The sequence below is a fragment of the Trifolium pratense genome, linkage group LG2, assembly GCF_020283565.1.
Source record: "Trifolium pratense cultivar HEN17-A07 linkage group LG2, ARS_RC_1.1, whole genome shotgun sequence".
Taxonomy (NCBI): Eukaryota; Viridiplantae; Streptophyta; class Magnoliopsida; order Fabales; family Fabaceae; genus Trifolium; species Trifolium pratense.
In genome coordinates, this window is record NC_060060.1 from 16,477,911 (window position 1) to 16,499,933 (window position 22,023).

A 22,023-nucleotide genomic window follows, 5' to 3' on the forward strand; every position below is an offset into this window, starting at 1 on the left:
TATATAGAGGAAATTGAATAACTTGATATTATATAAGTTGAATATAATTTTCTATTTGTTTATAGTTCATAATCTGTCCTCTATATGACTTTGGATTAATGAAAATATAGTTTATATTGTTTCTTTATTTTCTTTATTAGAAAGATTTGCATTCGTAATTGTTTTATAGAAAAACAATATTTATTCTATGTATTATATATGATACTAATAATATTATTATTAGTGTTAATTGATTTGAGAGTGATCAAAGTATCACTAGTTCCTTCAAATAAAGAATGATCTTAGTACCATTATCCCTTTGATTTGAGAATGGTTTTAGTACCATATTGGAATGACCTTAGTGTCATTATATTGATTGATATTGTAGTATCATCAATACATGTGGTATTGTAGTACCACATGTGGTATCGTAGTACCGTTGATTCATAGATTGATGTCGCAGCATCAATTTGAGTGGTATTGTAGTACCACTGAATCACCGATGAATCATAGATTGATGTCGTAGCATCAATTCGAGTGGTATTGTAGTACCATTCAAGAAGGTGTATTCTTTGACCGATTTCTACCGTGCAGTAGCATATCGGTATACAGTTGTAACTGGGCTGTTTTATCCTGGGGACGGCGTGGTTGATAGTCTGCTTGCACAATTTTGGGCAGTGCCACAAAACGTCTTAAAGAGAGCGACCTAGTCCGCGACTCAACCCAGTAATCTCTTCGGTGGCTAAAAATTATTTTTTAAAAGGTTTTTTAAATCCGAAAACAACAATTTTAAGACGTTTCTTTCTGCCATGACTACCGAAGAAATTACTGGTTCATATTATTATGTCGCTGACTATGGCAAACCATTTTGGTTTAAAGGGAATCACTTCAAACATTAGCAACAAAATAAATCATATTTTTAGAACAATAAAAGAGTTGCTAACGTGTTGAAGGATTATATTTCAATTGTATTTGAAATAATTGAACAAGTTTAAAAATGATAAAAAGTCTAAAGAAGATGCACTTGAAAGTCTGATAACTTGTCTTCTTTTGAAAGAAAAAGTTGTAAAGCAAGATCAGAAAAATAACGAAGTGCTTGTTGTCTCGAACAACAACACTAGAAACAGAAAAAGATACTCATCACTTTTGTTGATGAATGTTGAGATTATTTTTCATAAATCTTATGGAAAATAAAAGTGATAAATAATGTTCTTGACATGTTTCAATTCTTTGGAATTGAAATTGAAAATTAGTTCAATAAGAAAGTCAAGTAACTTCATTTTGTTATAAGGCACAAAATATGATTCCCACATTTTTTAATGAGAATGAAATTATACATGAAACAACTACAACTTACTCTTTTGAGTTGAACGGTAAAGAAAAATAAAATAAAAATAAAGAACCTTTTGCCGAGCTAGTTGTTACAGTCATGTTTAATTTCGGTATTGCGTCTCATTAGTGGGGGAATTCAATTAATTGATTGTTTTGTGCTAAATAGAGTGCCTAAGTGCAAGAACAAAATTCACTTGTGAAATTTTGTAGAAAAGACAATTTAACTTGTCTTATTTTTTGAACTTGGAGTAATTTGACGTAGGTTCAAATTCTCAACTCCAAGAGAGTTTAACTCACTAGTAGAGCCTGTGAATGTGTATTTGTTGATACACAATTAACATCAAAGCTTATAGGTTGTTGCCTAAATGCTAAAATGGTCATAGAATCAAAAAATGATTTCTATGAAAATGAATTTCTCTTTAAAATTGAGAAATAGTGGGGGCTCTAGTGGGGGCATTGTACCTGGTCACATTCCAGTGATCAGAAGTTGTAATGAGAACATCGAACAATATGTAATAGAACCTCGAAGAGGTAAGATAGCAAAAGTTGCTAAAAAGTATGAACCTGATTACATGGTTTATAGATTAGAAAAGGATCCAACGAACCTCCAAGAAACTGTCTTTATTGGATGCTGATTTATGGTTGTAGCCGTAAATGATGAGATAGATTCTCTATGTTGATTTATGGTGGTAGCCGTAAATAATGAGATGAATTATCTATTGTCTAATAAGACTTGACATTTAGTAGACTTGCCTCATGAGTACAAATTGAATGATTATAAATAAATTTTAGAAAGGAAAACAAATATATATCTTTTCAACATGTTTTCTCCAATAACAAGAATAATATCCATACGGCCAAATGGATGTTATAACTACTTTTCTAAATAGTGAATTGGAAGAAGAAATTTTTATGGAACAACCTAAATATATTTTAACTCATGGGCAAGAAAATTAAAGTCAATAAGTTAGATAAGACTTTGTAGAGGCTTAAACAAGCCATAAGAAATGGCATGAAAAGTTTGACAAGTTGATGATTGTCAAATGATTTTCGAAGTAAATGTAATCTTGGATATTGAGATTACTGATTCATGAATGCGAATTTCCTTAAATCAATCTCACTATGATGAGAAAGTTTTAAAGAAATATATTTACGGAAGCAAACTTGTTTGCATACTATATGATCCTAGTTTAAAAACTATGGAGGAACACTGTTGAAAGTATAATACAATCAGAATATGAAAGCATTATTGACATTCAATATGTCACTAATTGTACTTGACCCGGCATTATATGTCGTGATACTGTTGTGCCGGTTTGTTAGTAAACCGAAGAACTAGCATTGGTATGCTATTGAGAGATTCATGAGATAAAAATTACCATGAATCTCATATTACATTATTATAGATTTTCTGATGTTCTTGAAGGATTCAGTGATGTAGATTGGAATACATTATTATATGATTCCAAAACAATTAGTGACTATATATTTGAAATATATAGTAGAGAAACTGTATCTTGGAAATCAGAGAAACAAACTATATATATTGGCTTAATCCAATATGGAGTCTGAAATGATACCATTAGCCACAACTAGTGAAGAAGCAATTGGTTGCTTGCTATTTGAGATTCATTTATGGAATAACCTATGCCAGATGTGTTGATCCATTGCGATAGTACCGCGGCTATTGCATAAATTGAGAACCGTTATTATAACGGTATAAGACGTCGAATAAAAAGAAAGCACAACACAGTGAGATAGCTAGTCTCTAAAGGTGTTGTAAGAATGGATCATGAACACACTGATGAAAAATTTAGCAGATCCTTTGACGAAAGGAATAGCTAAAGTGGAAGTCCATAATACATCTGTAAATATGGGACTAATGCCTAAATGAATTTCTCATGATGGAAACCCAACCTAAATGACTGGAGATCCCAAGAAATAGGTTCAATGGGTAATAACAAGTTGTGAGGAGTTAAAGATGATCATGCAAGTAAAAATAAGAAAAGCATGATTCCTGAAAGTGAAAGGATGAGATAATAAAACTCTTAATGAGATCTATACTCTGTATGAGTGGAGTACTGAGCTTCAGGAGTACTCTTGATAGACTCACCTATATGAATGTGGAACTGAGGCCGGTTCCTATGGAATTTAGAGGCGAATTCCTAGAGCGTTCATGAAACTGGGATACACGTGCAGGGCTATTAAAGCACGGGCTATAAAGATACACCTTAAGAAAAGGTTGTGTGCGGGTTTGAGAAAAATCCGAGATAGAGTTCAAGACAAGTGTCACTCTTACTAAATCGGGCTCTTACTTGCTATGTAAAGGTTCAAGTCATAGACACCTTTGCTTATGCACAATCTTTTAGAAGCGTCCTACGATATTTTGGAATTTTCTTTTAAATTCAAGTGGGGGATTGTTGGAACAAAGTTCACATTGGTGTGTGAATTGAAAATAAAATTGAGTCCCATATCGGGTACTAGAACATACTAGTGTGTTGTAGCATATTAGTGTGTATTTTGAGAAAATAAATTTATTAAGTCTCACAATTATTTATTTGATTTATTGTGATTTATTTTCCATTAATTTGTAACGGTTAAGTTGATGGGAGAATAACTCTATTTTATGGCTACACTAAGACTACCTACCATAGTTTTTCTATGTTCTTTTTTAGTGGATACCAATATATCATTGAAGAAGGAGTAGATTCCTTGAAATATATAGAAAATGAGATACAAGCATGGCTACGGAATATATGGTGTATTGGTTGCTGCCAAGTATAGAGATATAATTTAATCTATTTTTAAATTGGGTTGCTAATTGCTAACAAGAAAAAAAAACCAGTTGCTAAGCCACCATTATAATCAGCTTAGCATTTTCATATACTCAATTGTATTGATTTCCCTTGCTAAAACCATTTGGTAGATTCAGAGGATTAAACATCCAATTCGTTGACGAGGCATCTAGTGCCATTATGTCTTAAGAACATGATCAGGTAACACAACTTTGTTATTATAAGAATTATGCTTATATGACTATTATTATTAGATATGTTGGTCATTGATAAATGATCATGTTCATTACTTTGAAGCTATATTCTTAATCTGTTTAATTGGTTAGGAATATGTATAGTATATACTTAGATTGGTGATAGCTTGAAGTAATTAATTTATATTGTTATTTGTTGTGATAATTCATTATATAAGTCTAACTTGGCGGTGGGTCGATGAATCATATATAGAGGAAATTGAATAACTTGATATTATATAAGTTGAATATAATTTTCTATTTGTTTATAGTTCATAATCTGTCCTCTATATGACTTTGGATTAATGAAAATATAGTTTATATTGTTTCTTTATTTTCTTTATTAGAAAGATTTGCATTCGTAATTGTTTTATAGAAAAACAATATTTATTCTATGTATTATATATGATACTAATAATATTATTATTAGTGTTAATTGATTTGAGAGTGATCAAAGTATCACTAGTTCCTTCAAATAAAGAATGATCTTAGTACCATTATCCCTTTGATTTGAGAATGGTTTTAGTACCATATTGGAATGACCTTAGTGTCATTATATTGATTGATATTGTAGTATCATCAATACATGTGGTATTGTAGTACCACATGTGGTATCGTAGTACCGTTGATTCATAGATTGATGTCGCAGCATCAATTTGAGTGGTATTGTAGTACCACTGAATCACCGATGAATCATAGATTGATGTCGTAGCATCAATTCGAGTGGTATTGTAGTACCATTCAAGAAGGTGTATTCTTTGACCGATTTCTACCGTGCAGTAGCATATCGGTATACAGTTGTAACTGGGCTGTTTTATCCTGGGGACGGCGTGGTTGATAGTCTGCTTGCACAATTTTGGGCAGTGCCACAAAACGTCTTAAAGAGAGCGACCTAGTCCGCGACTCAACCCAGTAATCTCTTCGGTGGCTAAAAATTATTTTTTAAAAGGTTTTTTAAATCCGAAAACAACAATTTTAAGACGTTTCTTTCTGCCATGACTACCGAAGAAATTACTGGTTCATATTATTATGTCGCTGACTATGGCAAACCATTTTGGTTTAAAGGGAATCACTTCAAACATTAGCAACAAAATAAATCATATTTTTAGAACAATAAAAGAGTTGCTAACGTGTTGAAGGATTATATTTCAATTGTATTTGAAATAATTGAACAAGTTTAAAAATGATAAAAAGTCTAAAGAAGATGCACTTGAAAGTCTGATAACTTGTCTTCTTTTGAAAGAAAAAGTTGTAAAGCAAGATCAGAAAAATAACGAAGTGCTTGTTGTCTCGAACAACAACACTAGAAACAGAAAAAGATACTCATCACTTTTGTTGATGAATGTTGAGATTATTTTTCATAAATCTTATGGAAAATAAAAGTGATAAATAATGTTCTTGACATGTTTCAATTCTTTGGAATTGAAATTGAAAATTAGTTCAATAAGAAAGTCAAGTAACTTCATTTTGTTATAAGGCACAAAATATGATTCCCACATTTTTTAATGAGAATGAAATTATACATGAAACAACTACAACTTACTCTTTTGAGTTGAACGGTAAAGAAAAATAAAATAAAAATAAAGAACCTTTTGCCGAGCTAGTTGTTACAGTCATGTTTAATTTCGGCATTGCGTCTCATTAGTGGGGGAATTCAATTAATTGATTGTTTTGTGCTAAATAGAGTGCCTAAGTGCAAGAACAAAATTCACTTGTGAAATTTTGTAGAAAAGACAATTTAACTTGTCTTATTTTTTGAACTTGGAGTAATTTGACGTAGGTTCAAATTCTCAACTCCAAGAGAGTTTAACTCACTAGTAGAGCCTGTGAATGTGTATTTGTTGATACACAATTAACATCAAAGCTTATAGGTTGTTGCCTAAATGCTAAAATGGTCATAGAATCAAAAAATGATTTCTATGAAAATGAATTTCTCTTTAAAATTGAGAAATAGTGGGGGCTCTAGTGGGGGCATTGTACCTGGTCACATTCCAGTGATCAGAAGTTGTAATGAGAACATCGAACAATATGTAATAGAACCTCGAAGAGGTAAGATAGCAAAAGTTGCTAAAAAGTATGAACCTGATTACATGGTTTATAGATTAGAAAAGGATCCAACGAACCTCCAAGAAACTGTCTTTATTGGATGCTGATTTATGGTTGTAGCCGTAAATGATGAGATAGATTCTCTATGTTGATTTATGGTGGTAGCCGTAAATAATGAGATGAATTATCTATTGTCTAATAAGACTTGACATTTAGTAGACTTGCCTCATGAGTACAAATTGAATGATTATAAATAAATTTTAGAAAGGAAAACAAATATATATCTTTTCAACATGTTTTCTCCAATAACAAGAATAATATCCATACGGCCAAATGGATGTTATAACTACTTTTCTAAATAGTGAATTGGAAGAAGAAATTTTTATGGAACAACCTAAATATATTTTAACTCATGGGCAAGAAAATTAAAGTCAATAAGTTAGATAAGACTTTGTAGAGGCTTAAACAAGCCATAAGAAATGGCATGAAAAGTTTGACAAGTTGATGATTGTCAAATGATTTTCGAAGTAAATGTAATCTTGGATATTGAGATTACTGATTCATGAATGCGAATTTCCTTAAATCAATCTCACTATGATGAGAAAGTTTTAAAGAAATATATTTACGGAAGCAAACTTGTTTGCATACTATATGATCCTAGTTTAAAAACTATGGAGGAACACTGTTGAAAGTATAATACAATCAGAATATGAAAGCATTATTGACATTCAATATGTCACTAATTGTACTTGACCCGGCATTATATGTCGTGATACTGTTGTGCCGGTTTGTTAGTAAACCGAAGAACTAGCATTGGTATGCTATTGAGAGATTCATGAGATAAAAATTACCATGAATCTCATATTACATTATTATAGATTTTCTGATGTTCTTGAAGGATTCAGTGATGTAGATTGGAATACATTATTATATGATTCCAAAACAATTAGTGACTATATATTTGAAATATATAGTAGAGAAACTGTATCTTGGAAATCAGAGAAACAAACTATATATATTGGCTTAATCCAATATGGAGTCTGAAATGATACCATTAGCCACAACTAGTGAAGAAGCAATTGGTTGCTTGCTATTTGAGATTCATTTATGGAATAACCTATGCCAGATGTGTTGATCCATTGCGATAGTACCGCGGCTATTGCATAAATTGAGAACCGTTATTATAACGGTATAAGACGTCGAATAAAAAGAAAGCACAACACAGTGAGATAGCTAGTCTCTAAAGGTGTTGTAAGAATGGATCATGAACACACTGATGAAAAATTTAGCAGATCCTTTGACGAAAGGAATAGCTAAAGTGGAAGTCCATAATACATCTGTAAATATGGGACTAATGCCTAAATGAATTTCTCATGATGGAAACCCAACCTAAATGACTGGAGATCCCAAGAAATAGGTTCAATGGGTAATAACAAGTTGTGAGGAGTTAAAGATGATCATGCAAGTAAAAATAAGAAAAGCATGATTCCTGAAAGTGAAAGGATGAGATAATAAAACTCTTAATGAGATCTATACTCTGTATGAGTGGAGTACTGAGCTTCAGGAGTACTCTTGATAGACTCACCTATATGAATGTGGAACTGAGGCCGGTTCCTATGGAATTTAGAGGCGAATTCCTAGAGCGTTCATGAAACTGGGATACACGTGCAGGGCTATTAAAGCACGGGCTATAAAGATACACCTTAAGAAAAGGTTGTGTGCGGGTTTGAGAAAAATCCGAGATAGAGTTCAAGACAAGTGTCACTCTTACTAAATCGGGCTCTTACTTGCTATGTAAAGGTTCAAGTCATAGACACCTTTGCTTATGCACAATCTTTTAGAAGCGTCCTACGATATTTTGGAATTTTCTTTTAAATTCAAGTGGGGGATTGTTGGAACAAAGTTCACATTGGTGTGTGAATTGAAAATAAAATTGAGTCCCATATCGGGTACTAGAACATACTAGTGTGTTGTAGCATATTAGTGTGTATTTTGAGAAAATAAATTTATTAAGTCTCACAATTATTTATTTGATTTATTGTGATTTATTTTCCATTAATTTGTAACGGTTAAGTTGATGGGAGAATAACTCTATTTTATGGCTACACTAAGACTACCTACCATAGTTTTTCTATGTTCTTTTTTAGTGGATACCAATATATCATTGAAGAAGGAGTAGATTCCTTGAAATATATAGAAAATGAGATACAAGCATGGCTACGGAATATATGGTGTATTGGTTGCTGCCAAGTATAGAGATATAATTTAATCTATTTTTAAATTGGGTTGCTAATTGCTAACAAGAAAAAAAAACCAGTTGCTAAGCCACCATTATAATCAGCTTAGCATTTTCATATACTCAATTGTATTGATTTCCCTTGCTAAAACCATTTGGTAGATTCAGAGGATTAAACATCCAATTCGTTGACGAGGCATCTAGTGCCATTATGTCTTAAGAACATGATCAGGTAACACAACTTTGTTATTATAAGAATTATGCTTATATGACTATTATTATTAGATATGTTGGTCATTGATAAATGATCATGTTCATTACTTTGAAGCTATATTCTTAATCTGTTTAATTGGTTAGGAATATGTATAGTATATACTTAGATTGGTGATAGCTTGAAGTAATTAATTTATATTGTTATTTGTTGTGATAATTCATTATATAAGTCTAACTTGGCGGTGGGTCGATGAATCATATATAGAGGAAATTGAATAACTTGATATTATATAAGTTGAATATAATTTTCTATTTGTTTATAGTTCATAATCTGTCCTCTATATGACTTTGGATTAATGAAAATATAGTTTATATTGTTTCTTTATTTTCTTTATTAGAAAGATTTGCATTCGTAATTGTTTTATAGAAAAACAATATTTATTCTATGTATTATATATGATACTAATAATATTATTATTAGTGTTAATTGATTTGAGAGTGATCAAAGTATCACTAGTTCCTTCAAATAAAGAATGATCTTAGTACCATTATCCCTTTGATTTGAGAATGGTTTTAGTACCATATTGGAATGACCTTAGTGTCATTATATTGATTGATATTGTAGTATCATCAATACATGTGGTATTGTAGTACCACATGTGGTATCGTAGTACCGTTGATTCATAGATTGATGTCGCAGCATCAATTTGAGTGGTATTGTAGTACCACTGAATCACCGATGAATCATAGATTGATGTCGTAGCATCAATTCGAGTGGTATTGTAGTACCATTCAAGAAGGTGTATTCTTTGACCGATTTCTACCGTGCAGTAGCATATCGGTATACAGTTGTAACTGGGCTGTTTTATCCTGGGGACGGCGTGGTTGATAGTCTGCTTGCACAATTTTGGGCAGTGCCACAAAACGTCTTAAAGAGAGCGACCTAGTCCGCGACTCAACCCAGTAATCTCTTCGGTGGCTAAAAATTATTTTTTAAAAGGTTTTTTAAATCCGAAAACAACAATAATAATGTTGCATGATTCCCATCAAAAAAGGTTTTAACTTAGAATTTTTTCAAGTTTTTTAAGCAGGTAAATCGATTTACCTAAACAGGGAAATCGATTTACCTACAGTCTGTTGTTTCTGAAATGCTGTTTTTCAAGCAGGTAAATCGATTTACCTTGACAGGGAAATCGATTTACCAACACTCTGTTGCTGAATTTTTGACAGGTAAATCGATTTACCAAACAGGGAAATCGATTTATCCTGTGCAATTTTGAAACTTCTTTTAACGTTAAAAAGGAAAGGGAAATCGATTTACCTGGTAATGGAAATCGATTTACCTCTGCATCCATTTGAAAATTCTGATATGTAAACACACCTTTTCATTATTATACCTCTTCCAAATCATTGCAATTTTATTTTCAAAGAGGTATCATTTTCTATATAAATATACATCAGAATTTTCTCAAAAACAACTTATCACTTTCATTAACTTTTTATAACAATTCTCTGTACAAACTTTTACAAAACTCTTTGAAACTTTCCTGCTAACTTTCATATCAGATAAAAGTTTCATGAGCACTTAGAGTTTATCATTCTGAATTGTTATATTAAGTGAAAACAAATTTGGAATTTTGTTGTATCAAAATTCTCTTGTACTCAAACTCTTGTATAAAATTCAGATTAGTGTGAACACCTTGCTGTCCAGGATTGTTGGAAGCAAGAGAGTGAAAAAGAGAGGATTGTTCTCTTGTTTCACTTTGTAGGGAATCACCTTGCTGTCCAGGATTGTTGGAAGCAAGAGAGTGAAAAAGAGAGGATTGTTCTCTTGTTTCACTTTATAAAGATCATAGTGAAATCCTTCACGGGGTGTGAAGGGAGTGGACGTACCATTAGTGGAACCACTATAAATCTCCTGTGCCCATTTTCTCTTTCCCTGCACTTTTATTTTTCTGCACTTTATTCATATATTCATCACAAACCTTAAAGAAAAATAAAATTACCATAACATCTCTAAAAATAAACAAAAAGTCTCATAACCTAATTCACCCCCCTCTTAGGTTGCACTCTTAAACTTACAATTGGCATCAGAGCAGGTTATAGGTAACCTGTTCCTAAAAGATCCAGAATGGCTTCCGCAAATTCACAACCTGTTTTTAGAGACGGTGGTAGTAGTAACAAGCCTCCATTGTTCAGTGGAGAATATTTTGATTTTTGGAAAATTCGTATGAAGGCACATTTAGAAGCGCAAGGAGATGATATATGGAAGGCTATTGTAGAAGGGCCATTTGTTCCTATGAGTGTTGTCAATGGAGTTGGTACACCCAAAATCCAAAGTTCATGGGATGAAGATGATAAGAAAAAAGTACTCAACGACAAAAAGGCAATCAATATACTTCAAAGTTCAAAGTGCACTTAGCATGGATGAATTTTTCCGTATTTCAACATGTCAAACGGCAAAGGAAATATGGGATAATCATGCAAGGAATGTCTGGCATCGTGCTATTACCCTTTTGCCCAGAGTCGATCAATTGTGGTACAAGTACATTCATATGGAGAACATGCTTGGCAATGTCGCCGGAGTTAGAAGGATTTTCGAGATGTGGATGGAATGGATGCCTGATCGTCATGCTTGGCTCTCTTATATTAAATTTGAACTCAAATACAAAGAAATCCAACATGCAAGAGATTTATTCGAGCGTTTTGTTCTATGCCATCCTGCTGTTGCTTCTTGGATACGTTATGCAAAATTTGAGATCAAGAACGGTGATGCTTGTTCAACAAGAAATGTTTTTGAAAGAGCTTTGGATAAGGTTGTTGCTGCTGAGGATGATGAAGAAGCTCAGAAGCTTTTTGTGGCTTTTGCAGACTTTGAAGCAAGTTGCAATGAGACTCACCGTGCCGAATGCATATATCAATTTGCACTTCACCATCATGTTCCTAAGGGAATCAATTGCTGATGATTAGCTTTCTTTTTTTAGGATACTTTTAATTTTCATCGATTGTAATTTTCATTGCCGTTACAGTATATGATCAATATATAAATGTTAAATATTTGACTTCCATGATTCATTCATTCACATTGAAATTAGTCATAACATATGTGTATTTCTTTTCTATATTTCGATGAAAGTGATGCATGCATCTTATTGACTATTATCCATGACTCTTGAATATATCAATGCATCTTTGAAATAGGTTAAGGCTTGTTACTTTTGCTAGCTTTCGTAACAAATGTGATATTGGTGGATATAACACCAGAGAAAGTAAAATTCTTGAACTACTGATTAGGATCATTTCATCCTTTTCAAATTCTTTTAATTAGGATTTCTGATTGGTTAGTTTTACTCTATCTTTTTAACTTGATTTGATCCTGCATAAAAGAAACCTTATATGTGAAAAAGTTTGATTTTGATTAAGATATCTTCATTATTTGTAGTCTTTAGAAAGGTAGTTTGGTATTAAGATATCTACGAGGAATCTCTCAAGGGTGACTCTACTTTTCCCTTTCACCATAGGTCGAAAGAAAGATTCCACCACGTCTAGACCTGTAATTGATCCCACACAATGGTTCATAATAGAACATTTAATAACTGAAAGGAGGACCCAAGATCAGAAAACATAATCTTAAACCTATGTTTTTGTCTGTAAAGTTGTTCTAGAAAAGTGTTAAAACACCCAGATTATAACTGATGAATTTGCTACTATGTTTTTAATTCTTTCCAGACTCTATCAACTAAGTGGGAAGCCACCTCCTTCTGCAATGTGCTGTTGGGCTTCTTATGGGAGATAAGGTACTTATTTCTCGTTCTATTTCGCGACGTCTAGTTTTGTTTCAAAGTGGTATATTAACTAAACAACTTTGTGATTCATTTATGTCTTGTGTCTTCTTTTCTCTTTTGAATTCTGATAACTTGAGGGTTTCATGGATTTTATCATTTTGATACTCAAGTTGCTTGTTTAGAATAATATTTCAGAGTTCTGACCCACTATTGTTATCTTCAATTTTGGGGTTTATGGCTTATTGTTTCTCCTGATAACATGAGAGATTTATGCATTACATCACAGTGATACTTTTAGTTGATTTTTAGTTTGAGAAAATTTTGTCAATTTGACTGCATCTGTCTTGGTTGCATTTGCACCTTCATCCAATTCATGCAGATGTGCAGCTCCGACCATCATGGCATTTAGTTAAGGTTTTAACATGTTGTTCTAGTACAGATTACAAAGGTCAAGAATTTAAAGCTTTAGTTTTTGATTACATGAAAAATGGAAGCTTAGAACAATGGTTTCATCCTGAGATTTTAAGTGCAGAGCCTCCAACAACATTGGACCTCAGTCATAGATTAAACATCATTATTGATGTTGCTTCTGAATTACATTATCTTCATCAAGAATGTGAGCAATTGGTCATTCATTGTGATCTAAAGCCAAGCAATGTCCTTCTCGATGAAGATATGGTTGCTCATGTGAGTGATTTTGGCATAGCAAGACTCGTCTCAGTCATCGACGGCACCTCTCATAAATACTCCAGTACAATTGGAATAAAAGGAACTGTTGGTTATGCTCCTCCAGGTATGTTCTAAATTCTTGAATCTTACATTGTTTCTTTGAATACTTCTACGTTTCAGTGTGGATTTAATATTATACTAGCTAGGGACATGTTATTAACAGCTTTTGCTACATATCTTAGAGTATGGAATGGGTTCTGAAGTGTCCACATGTGGTGACATGCATAGCTTTGGAATCCTTATGTTGGAAATGCTTACTGGTAAAAGACCCACTGATGAAGCTTTTGAAGATGGACAAAATCTGCATAACTTTGTGGGGAATTTATTTCATGATAATCTTATAAAAATTTTGGGCCCAAATCTTATATCAAGAGATGCAGAAGTAGCAATAGAAGATTGAAACAATGAGAATCTTATTCCAAGTGCAAAGGAGTGCTTAATTTCACTTTTTAAGATTGGACTTGTTTGTTCAATGGAATCACCGAAAGAAAGAATGAATATTGTGGATGTCACTAGAGAGCTTATCATAATCAAAAAGGCCTTTCTCGCTGGTGAGGTAAACTGATGGTTTTATATGCCTATTTGTATCAGAATTAACTCACTAAATCCTTATGGCGTTATAATTTGACTTTATTAATTATTAAAGCTGAACTGTGATTTGTGGAAAGAGAAGAATATTCAGCTTGATGTACATTGTGGCAATGTTTATTTTACTATTTTGTTATTCAGTGAATTGGGTTAGCAACATTTGATTCTGTATGATTGTGTTCAGTGTAGATTTGCATGCAACCTACTACTAGTAGCTTTCTAATTTCATTTCATTGTCATGTGTTTTCAGTTTCTAAATAATTGCCACTGTAATATGTGCAAAATATTGTTCCATGTATTTTCAGCAATTGTCACTGTTATCACCACAATGTCCCATGGTGTATACCCACAGTTCTCAATTTAATGGTGTAATCATTGTACTAATATTGTATGGTATTTTGGATAATCCATAAGAAGGTTATTTGCTAGTATAACGTTATATTTGAGTCTGTGGAAGATTCAATTTTTTTAAGATCACAGAAGAAGGAAAGAGTTTGCGTTTTGTTTGCTTGGAACATAAGATTCAATGAAGTGAGAATTGATTTCCTTACATATGATATTTCAGCTAGGAGAATTCATTCCCCTACGTTGACAAAGTCAAGGAAATGTCAGGGGCGCATGAAATTTCAAGTCCCAGGAAGCTTCGGTACGTAGAACCCGAATTTTGGAAAAACTTCGGTTTCTGTTTACCGAACGATTAGGGTGTCAGAAAACCTACGAAATTAGCACCTGGTATCGCTCAAAATAACGAGATTAAAGCAAAGATTACCTTAAGATTGAGCTTCAATGCATGTAGAAATCCTTAGCATATGTTCCAATGTTGATTTGAGGCCACCAATTGAAGGAAACACGGATTGGATTCGCAATACACTTTTGGTAGTGTATTGATGAAGAATAAGAAGTGACAATGGTATTCTGATTGTTCCTGTCTTTATAGCCATTTGTTCGGGCAACGTTCCCCAAAATTTTTAGCCAGCGGTTTCTATTAACCGAAGTTTTAATTGGTCGGTTCGTAGAATCCGAATTTTTTGGTTCCCAATTTTTTCATATTTTTAGGGGCAAAATGGGATTTTAGGGGGTAGAGAAGCTTTCTAATCACGATACATTATTTTCACTCTCAATCACATTCTAAATCAAAGCCCTATAAAACAAAGTGGTTTTGTTTTGTCATTCTCAAGTCTCTTACTCTTGGATTATTTGGTTTGAATTTTTATTCTGCTGCTAATGAAAGCAGAAGCTTGAATGAAAAGAAAAGTGTATTGATAGTGCTATCAGACTAGTAAAAGTTTGATTATTTGGAATAATAATAATAATAATAGAGAAATTGGATTTTTTTGTCAAAAAAAAAATAAATAGAGAAATTGGATTTTAAAATGTTAAAGTCTATTGAAATTGTTAAGAAGTCTCACATCCGATGTGAGTTGGCCTGAATATCTCACATCCGATGTGAGACTTCTTAACAGTGAAAGTAATGGAAATTAACAATTACAAAAGAACAATTACAATTACTTCTGAACATACATTTTTATTTTTTAATTTCAAAGAGTTCACAAAACAGATTATGCTCCCTGATTTATTTTAGTTGAAACTTAACATAAATTTAACATCAACTTTCCATCACTGGCATATATGCAGTGTGTTAAAAGAATAAATAGATCAACATAAAGAAAAGTTAAACCTTCCAAAGAGTAGGAAGCTCAAGAGTCCTCTTAGCACTACTATGATTGGAATCAGTCTCTCTCTCCCCAAAAGTCTCTAATGAATAAACATCCCAACCACCTTCCCTCCAATAAGTGGAATAAACTGTTGGAACATTTTGTACTCTCCAATAATCTTTGCCTCCATTTGGAAGCAGTGCCTTAACCAATTCATCAGGCATATCAAAGAACTCAATTGTTTTTAGCTTAGTTAGATGTTCAATGCCTAATGGTACATGCTTGAACGAACCGCATCGTTGGATGATCAACTTTTTAAGACCTTGCATTGCTCCTTTCTCAATTATCATAGATTTCAGTCCTTTTAAATCATCAAGGCCTACCACCTTTAGACTCGGAAAACCTTCTGCGTTGAAATGCAATGTCTCGCCAACATAAACTTGAAGAAACTCAAGATGTCGAAGATTTGGTAAACCTTGAAGATACACCAGTGGATCCTCCTTTAACCTGCTCCATTTTAAGAAAACTTTGACTAAATTATTGCAAGATTTTATCCATTGTGGAAACTTCTCTAAACATCCACTCAAGTATACCTGTTGAAGACACTGAGGAGGCTTTGAAATATCGTGAATATCGATTATCTCATCTTCTTTTATTGCAGTTATGGAGAGTGATCTAAGATGGATCATCTTCTCAATAGATAAACACAAAGCAGCACCATCTTCTTTCCTCATTTTTCTAATGCCTAGCCTCCTAAGTTGAGTAAGTTTTCCTAACTCAACCATCAATGCTCTACTTCCTTGATCTACCTCTATAAAACAAAGCTTTTGCAATGATTCCATGTTTCCTATAGGTGCAGCCACTTTGAATCCATGCTTTGCGTGGAAATGAGCATAGGATTCAATCTCGTAACGATACACAAGGAGATGGCGTAATCGTTTCAGCTCCGCAATTTCAGTAGGCAATTCAGTGACATAAGTGTGTTTAAGATCCAATGTCTCTAGGTTCTGCAACTTCTTAATGGAACCTGGAATGCTTTTCACCTTTGTATTCTTCAAACTTAGATATTTCAGAAGGTATAGGTTGATAATTTCAGCAGGAAAATCCTCCAAAGGTGCATCTTGCAAGTCTAACACTCTGAGCAACTTAAGACCAAAGGTGCTTAATTCATGGATAGAAAAATGATTGAGTGAATGTGATAATGCAAACATTAGCAGAGACTTAAGTTGGAATGTTGTCCTATTTTGTTGCAGTACTTTATATGATGAACTTACAATCGATAAACGACGAACTCGTTCCGGCCATACCATGAATTTATCTTTGGCTATTGTTGCAAAGTTCTGATCCCTTGACTTCAAATTAACAATTTCCCTTAGAAGGTCATGCATTCGACACGTTTTCATCCTTCCATCACTGGTCTTTTCTACCACTTGAAGCAAACTCCTGTTCAAAAGCTCTTTGAGGTAACTATCTGCAACTTCCTCTACTGTCTTACCATCTTCACCATTTACAAATCCTTCAGATACCCACAACCGAATCAATCTCATATGCTCGATAGCGTGAAATTCAGGAAAGAGGCTTAAATACAACAAACACGATTTAAGATAGTAAGGCAACTCATTGAAACTTAAGGAAAGTACTTTCTTCATATCCTCCAATTTGTCATTCCCTTTAATTTCAGATCCAAAACTTCTGCAAACTATCTGCCACTCTTCTATGTTCGATCTTTCTCGTGTAGCCAAAGCACCACTGATTGCCACAATTGCTAGTGGCAACCCTCCACACAATTTCAAGATCTTCCTACAAACTTCTTCAAGATGAGGAGGACACGAGTAATTACTACCTTGAAATGTCTTCCTACAAAAAAGTGACCAAGCTTCTTGCTCAGGTAAGAATTGAAGGTGAAAATCCTTACCTAATTCAGCACAAGAATACAAAGCTATATCTTTCTTGCGAGTGGTAAGCATAACTCTACTTCCGCGGTTGTTATTAGGCAAAGCATGCTTCACAGCATCCCAAACATTCACATTCCACACATCATCAAGCACAATTAGATACCTACTTTGTTGAAGCAAATTCTTGATCAACTCTTTCACCTTTTCAATTTTCATCATTCCAACTGCTTCTGGAACTGGTTTACCAATAACACTATAAAGCTGTTGAACAAGATCCTTCAACAACTCTTCCATTTTGAAAGATTGAGAAAGATTAACCCAAGCATGAATCCTGAAACGTTTCTTGATTTTTAGATCATCATAGACTTGTTTGGCTAAGGTTGTTTTCCCTAAACCTCCCATGCCATAAATTGAAATCACAGCTCTATTTGATTCATCTTTGAAAAGCAAATCAGTAAGTTGCTTCTTTGGCTCTTCAATACCAACTAAATCAGCTTCTTCTAACAAAAGGGCATCACCTTGACTATCAAGTCTTGTTGAAACCAACCTTTGACTTGAGCTTGAAGCTACATCAGATATGATTGGACGTCTTTGCGAGATAACTTCAACTTTTGATTTAATTCCTTGAATATTCAAAGCTATTCTACGTCTACCTTTCATGGTCTTAATGGCGAAAAGAATCTTATAAAAAGAAGAATTGTTGTTACCTTGTCGATGATTGACAAGGCGGAGATTGTATTCATCTATAGCATCTTCCATGTCATGAGCAATATCTCTTACCCTTTTAACCCATACTTTGAGTTCAGGATCTTTATCTTCCAATGAATCAGCTACCATTAAGATAGCTTTGTGGCGTTCGAGTTCATCTTTGATGTATTGAACATCTTCACGGACGCCTCTTTGTAGATTTACTTCCTCTTGAAGTAACCAAGTCAACCTGTCCAATAAAAATGAGACTGGACTATCTGCCATTTTTTTTCTTTCACTTTCTTATTGCCTTGCCTTAAATTTCTATCTTTCTCTCTTCTGTTTTTTGCTCCCTAGATGGGAATTGTTGCAAGAAATTGGTGATGAAATCTCTGAAGGTCTTTCAAGGAAAAAGTCAACTACCATTATATTACTATATTGTATTATAATCTAGGCAAATTCTAATATGGACCACTTCTTCAAGTGGTCCATGGTGCACCAGTTATGAATAACGTTATAACGAATACGAATTTCACAAAATCCACCGTTGGATTGAAAGTTTATATCATATAAATCATCCATAAAAAAATTTAGAAAAATTGAAAATCATTTGATATGTTATTGAGACCCATTAAGATTAACGGTTTATGAGTTTTTCTTACATACCGTTAATCTTGATAGGTCTCAATAACGTATCAAATGATTTTCAATTTTTCTAAATTTTTTTATGAACGATACGATATAAACTTTCAATCCAACGGTGTATTTTTTAAAATTTGTATTCGTTATAATATTATTAATCATTAGTCCATTGTGAAGGTGATCCACCGTAGCGTCATCCTTATAATCTATAGTTTATAGTTTGTACATTTACTATTAAGCAGCTATTAGCTTAATTTTTTTTTTTTTTTGCATGATGAAAAAGTTGTATAGTTTTGACTTGATCAAACAAAAAACGATGACTTGAAATTTTTCTGAAATTGACAAGTCAAAATATTCATAATGAATGATGAAGTTCATGTATATGTCCTTTGTCCATGGTGCTGGCATCATTTGTTCTATATTAAAAATCTTTCATAAATATTATTTTGATTCATTCGATTTTCAGATCTATTTGCTGCGTATAGACTAAGGAGTGGACTGCAAGCAATGATGTAAAGGAAATGATAAACTTTTTATGGTGAAGAAATTTTCTATAGTTAAAAGGTTTATAAGTCAAAGTTTAACAGACTAATTTTTTTTCCTGACAACTAAGCCCAAAATTATAAATTCACTAATCGTTTGGCTCTTTAAGTTTGAATGTATAAAAGAGGAGTGCTACTCTCTAACACTTACACTTCTATTTAGCAACTAGTCAATTACTCTCTAAAACTCTTATATTAATTGTTGTTAAGTTTATGTTAAGTTTCAATTAAATAAATCAGGGAGCATAGTCTATTTTGTGATCTCTTTGAAATATAAAATTAAAAATGTATGTCTAATGTATGGCTAGTACTTCACAATTATTTGGTTTGTTGTTGTGTGTGTTTGTTTATTATCATATATTAGAGCTCTTATAGTACAATATCATTAATAGAAATAATTGAACAATAATAATACTAACTTATGTTATGCATTCACCCTTTTAAAAAAAATGTTATGGCATTCACATCACATTTTTTTTTTAAGCAAAGCATTCACATCACATTGATAGCAAAAGTTTATAACAATAAGAGTATAAGAGAAAAATGAAAAACTGTGATCTTGGGTAGAAAGGAACAAACTTGCATTGGGGTGAGAAGATTGTTGGGAGAAGAGGGAGAGGATTATGGGAATGGTAGAATGGTTGGGGTGAGGTTGATTTTAGGAAGATGAACATTTTAGTTTTAAAAAATCAAGAAAGGAAGTGTGGGGGTGCTATTGGAAAACTTTAAGGTGGATGTAGTAACTCACTTGATATTAGATTCATGTGATGGGCTTGTAATTTCTCATTTCAGCCCAACTTTACCCATCCCACCGCACAAAATTCTAGAAATACACCTTTGGCAGAAAAAACCGTGTTTTTGAAATTCTCTGGGAACCAGAGGATTAATAATACAAAAAAGAAAAAAAAAATTGTGTTTTTGTTTAGAAATACCATCCGCATGATGAAAAACTAGGTTTTCTTCTTCTTCCAAATGTGTACTTTCAAAGTGCTTGTAAGAGGTGAGAAAAATCGGACCCTTCTCATTTAGAACTCCAGAAGCATACTAGGAAAGTACCCCATCATATATAGTAATTATAGTTTACATATATGCATATAAAAAACTTATTCACACGATCACCGTTAATCGCTTTCGTTATTTTTTGGTATTCATGACGAAGTATATCATTCAAAATATGAAATTTTTTAATGGATGCACTTAATATGACCTAAAAAAAGTCCAGAACCTTATAAATTTCAGTATAATAGTAGATTTTATCAACAAAAAGATATGTGATAATGTTTGAAAATAACATTATAGAGGCCATTTCTTGCTACTCAAGCCATAAACCTTTTTACTTAGTAAATTACATCCACAAGTCAGTAGTCATACCTTTGACTTTGCTTTTGAACATCAACCAGTTTGTCACATATAATATTAATATAGGGGTTACTTCTAAGTTTATCATTCTTCCACTAAGTGACCAATAAAATGAACATGGTATAGTTATATTCAATGAACGTTACTCTTATTGTCAAATATTATAGCCCATTATGTCCTCACCATGACACCATGTCAAAGCCACAATTTCGAAGCAAAAAATAGTGCCAAATCATTTATAATATGGTCAATTATATAATATGCATGTATGTTTTCTTGTCGAAGTTCCAAAACAACATTCTTATTTCTTACATGGATATCCAATTTTTCCACAAGCCTGTCTGCAAAGATTCTTGCTTCTTTTACAATTCAGCATATACCTTGGCATAAGCCAGCAAATGGGTCCTATTCCTTTCCTAAAATCGTTTTTTCTAATGTCACTAAAACACTTTTTTCTTGAGTATGTTTGATTTCCGAATGATAAATATTAGACAAAATAATACTGGATAAATTTTAAGTTATTGAATAATTTTTTTTATTTTATGCAATGTTTGTCACAAAAATAAAAATACGAAGTTTATTCATACTTAAATATTAATGGATATGGATCCTCGGTTGTTGAATTTCTCTCCTGTTTCTCTATGTATCAATCTCTCTCATCATTTCTTTCTCTCTCATTTTAATTTCTTTAATTTTAATTAGGTAAATAGGTTTTTACCTCCTGCAAAATAGCCGAGTTTTGTGTTAGCCCCTGCAAAATAAAATTTTTGGATTCCTCCCTCGTAATATGAAGATTCTTTGTCTTTCCCCTTGTTAGCCAACTTGGACATTATTGATGATGTGGCAAGCATACATAACTTTTCTATCACTTTTTCTTTATTTATTATTAAGTGTCATGTACATGATGTAGGTTAATTAATTATATGTTCATTTTAAAAAAAAAATAAAAAATTATTCTGTAGTCTTTTTTTACGAAAAAAATAAATAAAAACATATTAAAAAACATAAATCCAGAAACTTTCTTCTCTCTATGGCAAATATGTCTTCTTTTACCTTCTTTATCTCCCTCACAACATCATCTTAAAACTTAAACCAAAAACCCAGAAAGTGATTTCAAAAATTGAAAGAAGGGTTCTTATAAATTGAAAGTGATTACAACTGATGTTGGGGTTTCTACGGTAAAAATTGAAAGTGAAAATTGAAAGTGAACTACATCCTGTGTTGCTGTGAAAATTTCATGGGTTTATAGAATTGGTGATGGTTGTGGAACGGAATCGATTAGGGTTTGATTATCAATTATGATGTTG

General features: G+C 32.7%; 2 protein-coding genes across 5 annotated transcripts; one reads left to right on the forward strand and one right to left on the reverse strand.

The window, feature by feature from the left end:
- Window positions 1-11,867: 11,867 nt before the first annotated feature.
- LOC123907626 (probable LRR receptor-like serine/threonine-protein kinase At3g47570) lies at window positions 11,868-14,320 on the forward strand. 3 transcript variants are annotated; one of them, XR_006809280.1, is made up of 3 exons: window positions 12,120-12,631; window positions 13,152-13,412; window positions 13,531-14,037. XR_006809280.1 is itself a non-coding variant. In XM_045957963.1 (3 exons), exons 2-3 carry the CDS (start codon window positions 13,100-13,102, stop codon window positions 13,746-13,748), a joined length of 531 nt encoding a protein of 176 aa, XP_045813919.1. In that variant the 5' UTR covers window positions 12,136-12,631; window positions 12,999-13,099; the 3' UTR covers window positions 13,749-14,320. The 3 variants fall into 3 exon arrangements, 2 of the variants coding, with proteins under 2 accessions (XP_045813918.1, XP_045813919.1); XM_045957963.1 differs by having other exon boundaries at window positions 12,136-12,631; window positions 12,999-13,412; window positions 13,531-14,320; XM_045957962.1 differs by having other exon boundaries at window positions 11,868-13,412; window positions 13,531-14,320.
- A 988-nt stretch (window positions 14,321-15,308) lies between these two features.
- Window positions 15,309-18,604, reverse strand: LOC123907627 (disease resistance protein RPM1-like). 2 transcript variants are annotated; one of them, XM_045957965.1, is made up of 2 exons: window positions 16,185-18,577; window positions 15,426-16,098 (listed from the first exon to the last, which is right to left on the reverse strand). In XM_045957965.1, the coding sequence occupies exons 1-2, from the start codon at window positions 18,456-18,458 to the stop codon at window positions 16,042-16,044; spliced, it is 2,331 nt and encodes a 776-aa protein (XP_045813921.1). In that variant the 5' UTR covers window positions 18,459-18,577; the 3' UTR covers window positions 15,426-16,041. The 2 variants fall into 2 exon arrangements, with proteins under 2 accessions (XP_045813920.1, XP_045813921.1); XM_045957964.1 differs by having other exon boundaries at window positions 15,309-18,604.
- Between the last annotated feature and the right edge of the window lie 3,419 nt (window positions 18,605-22,023).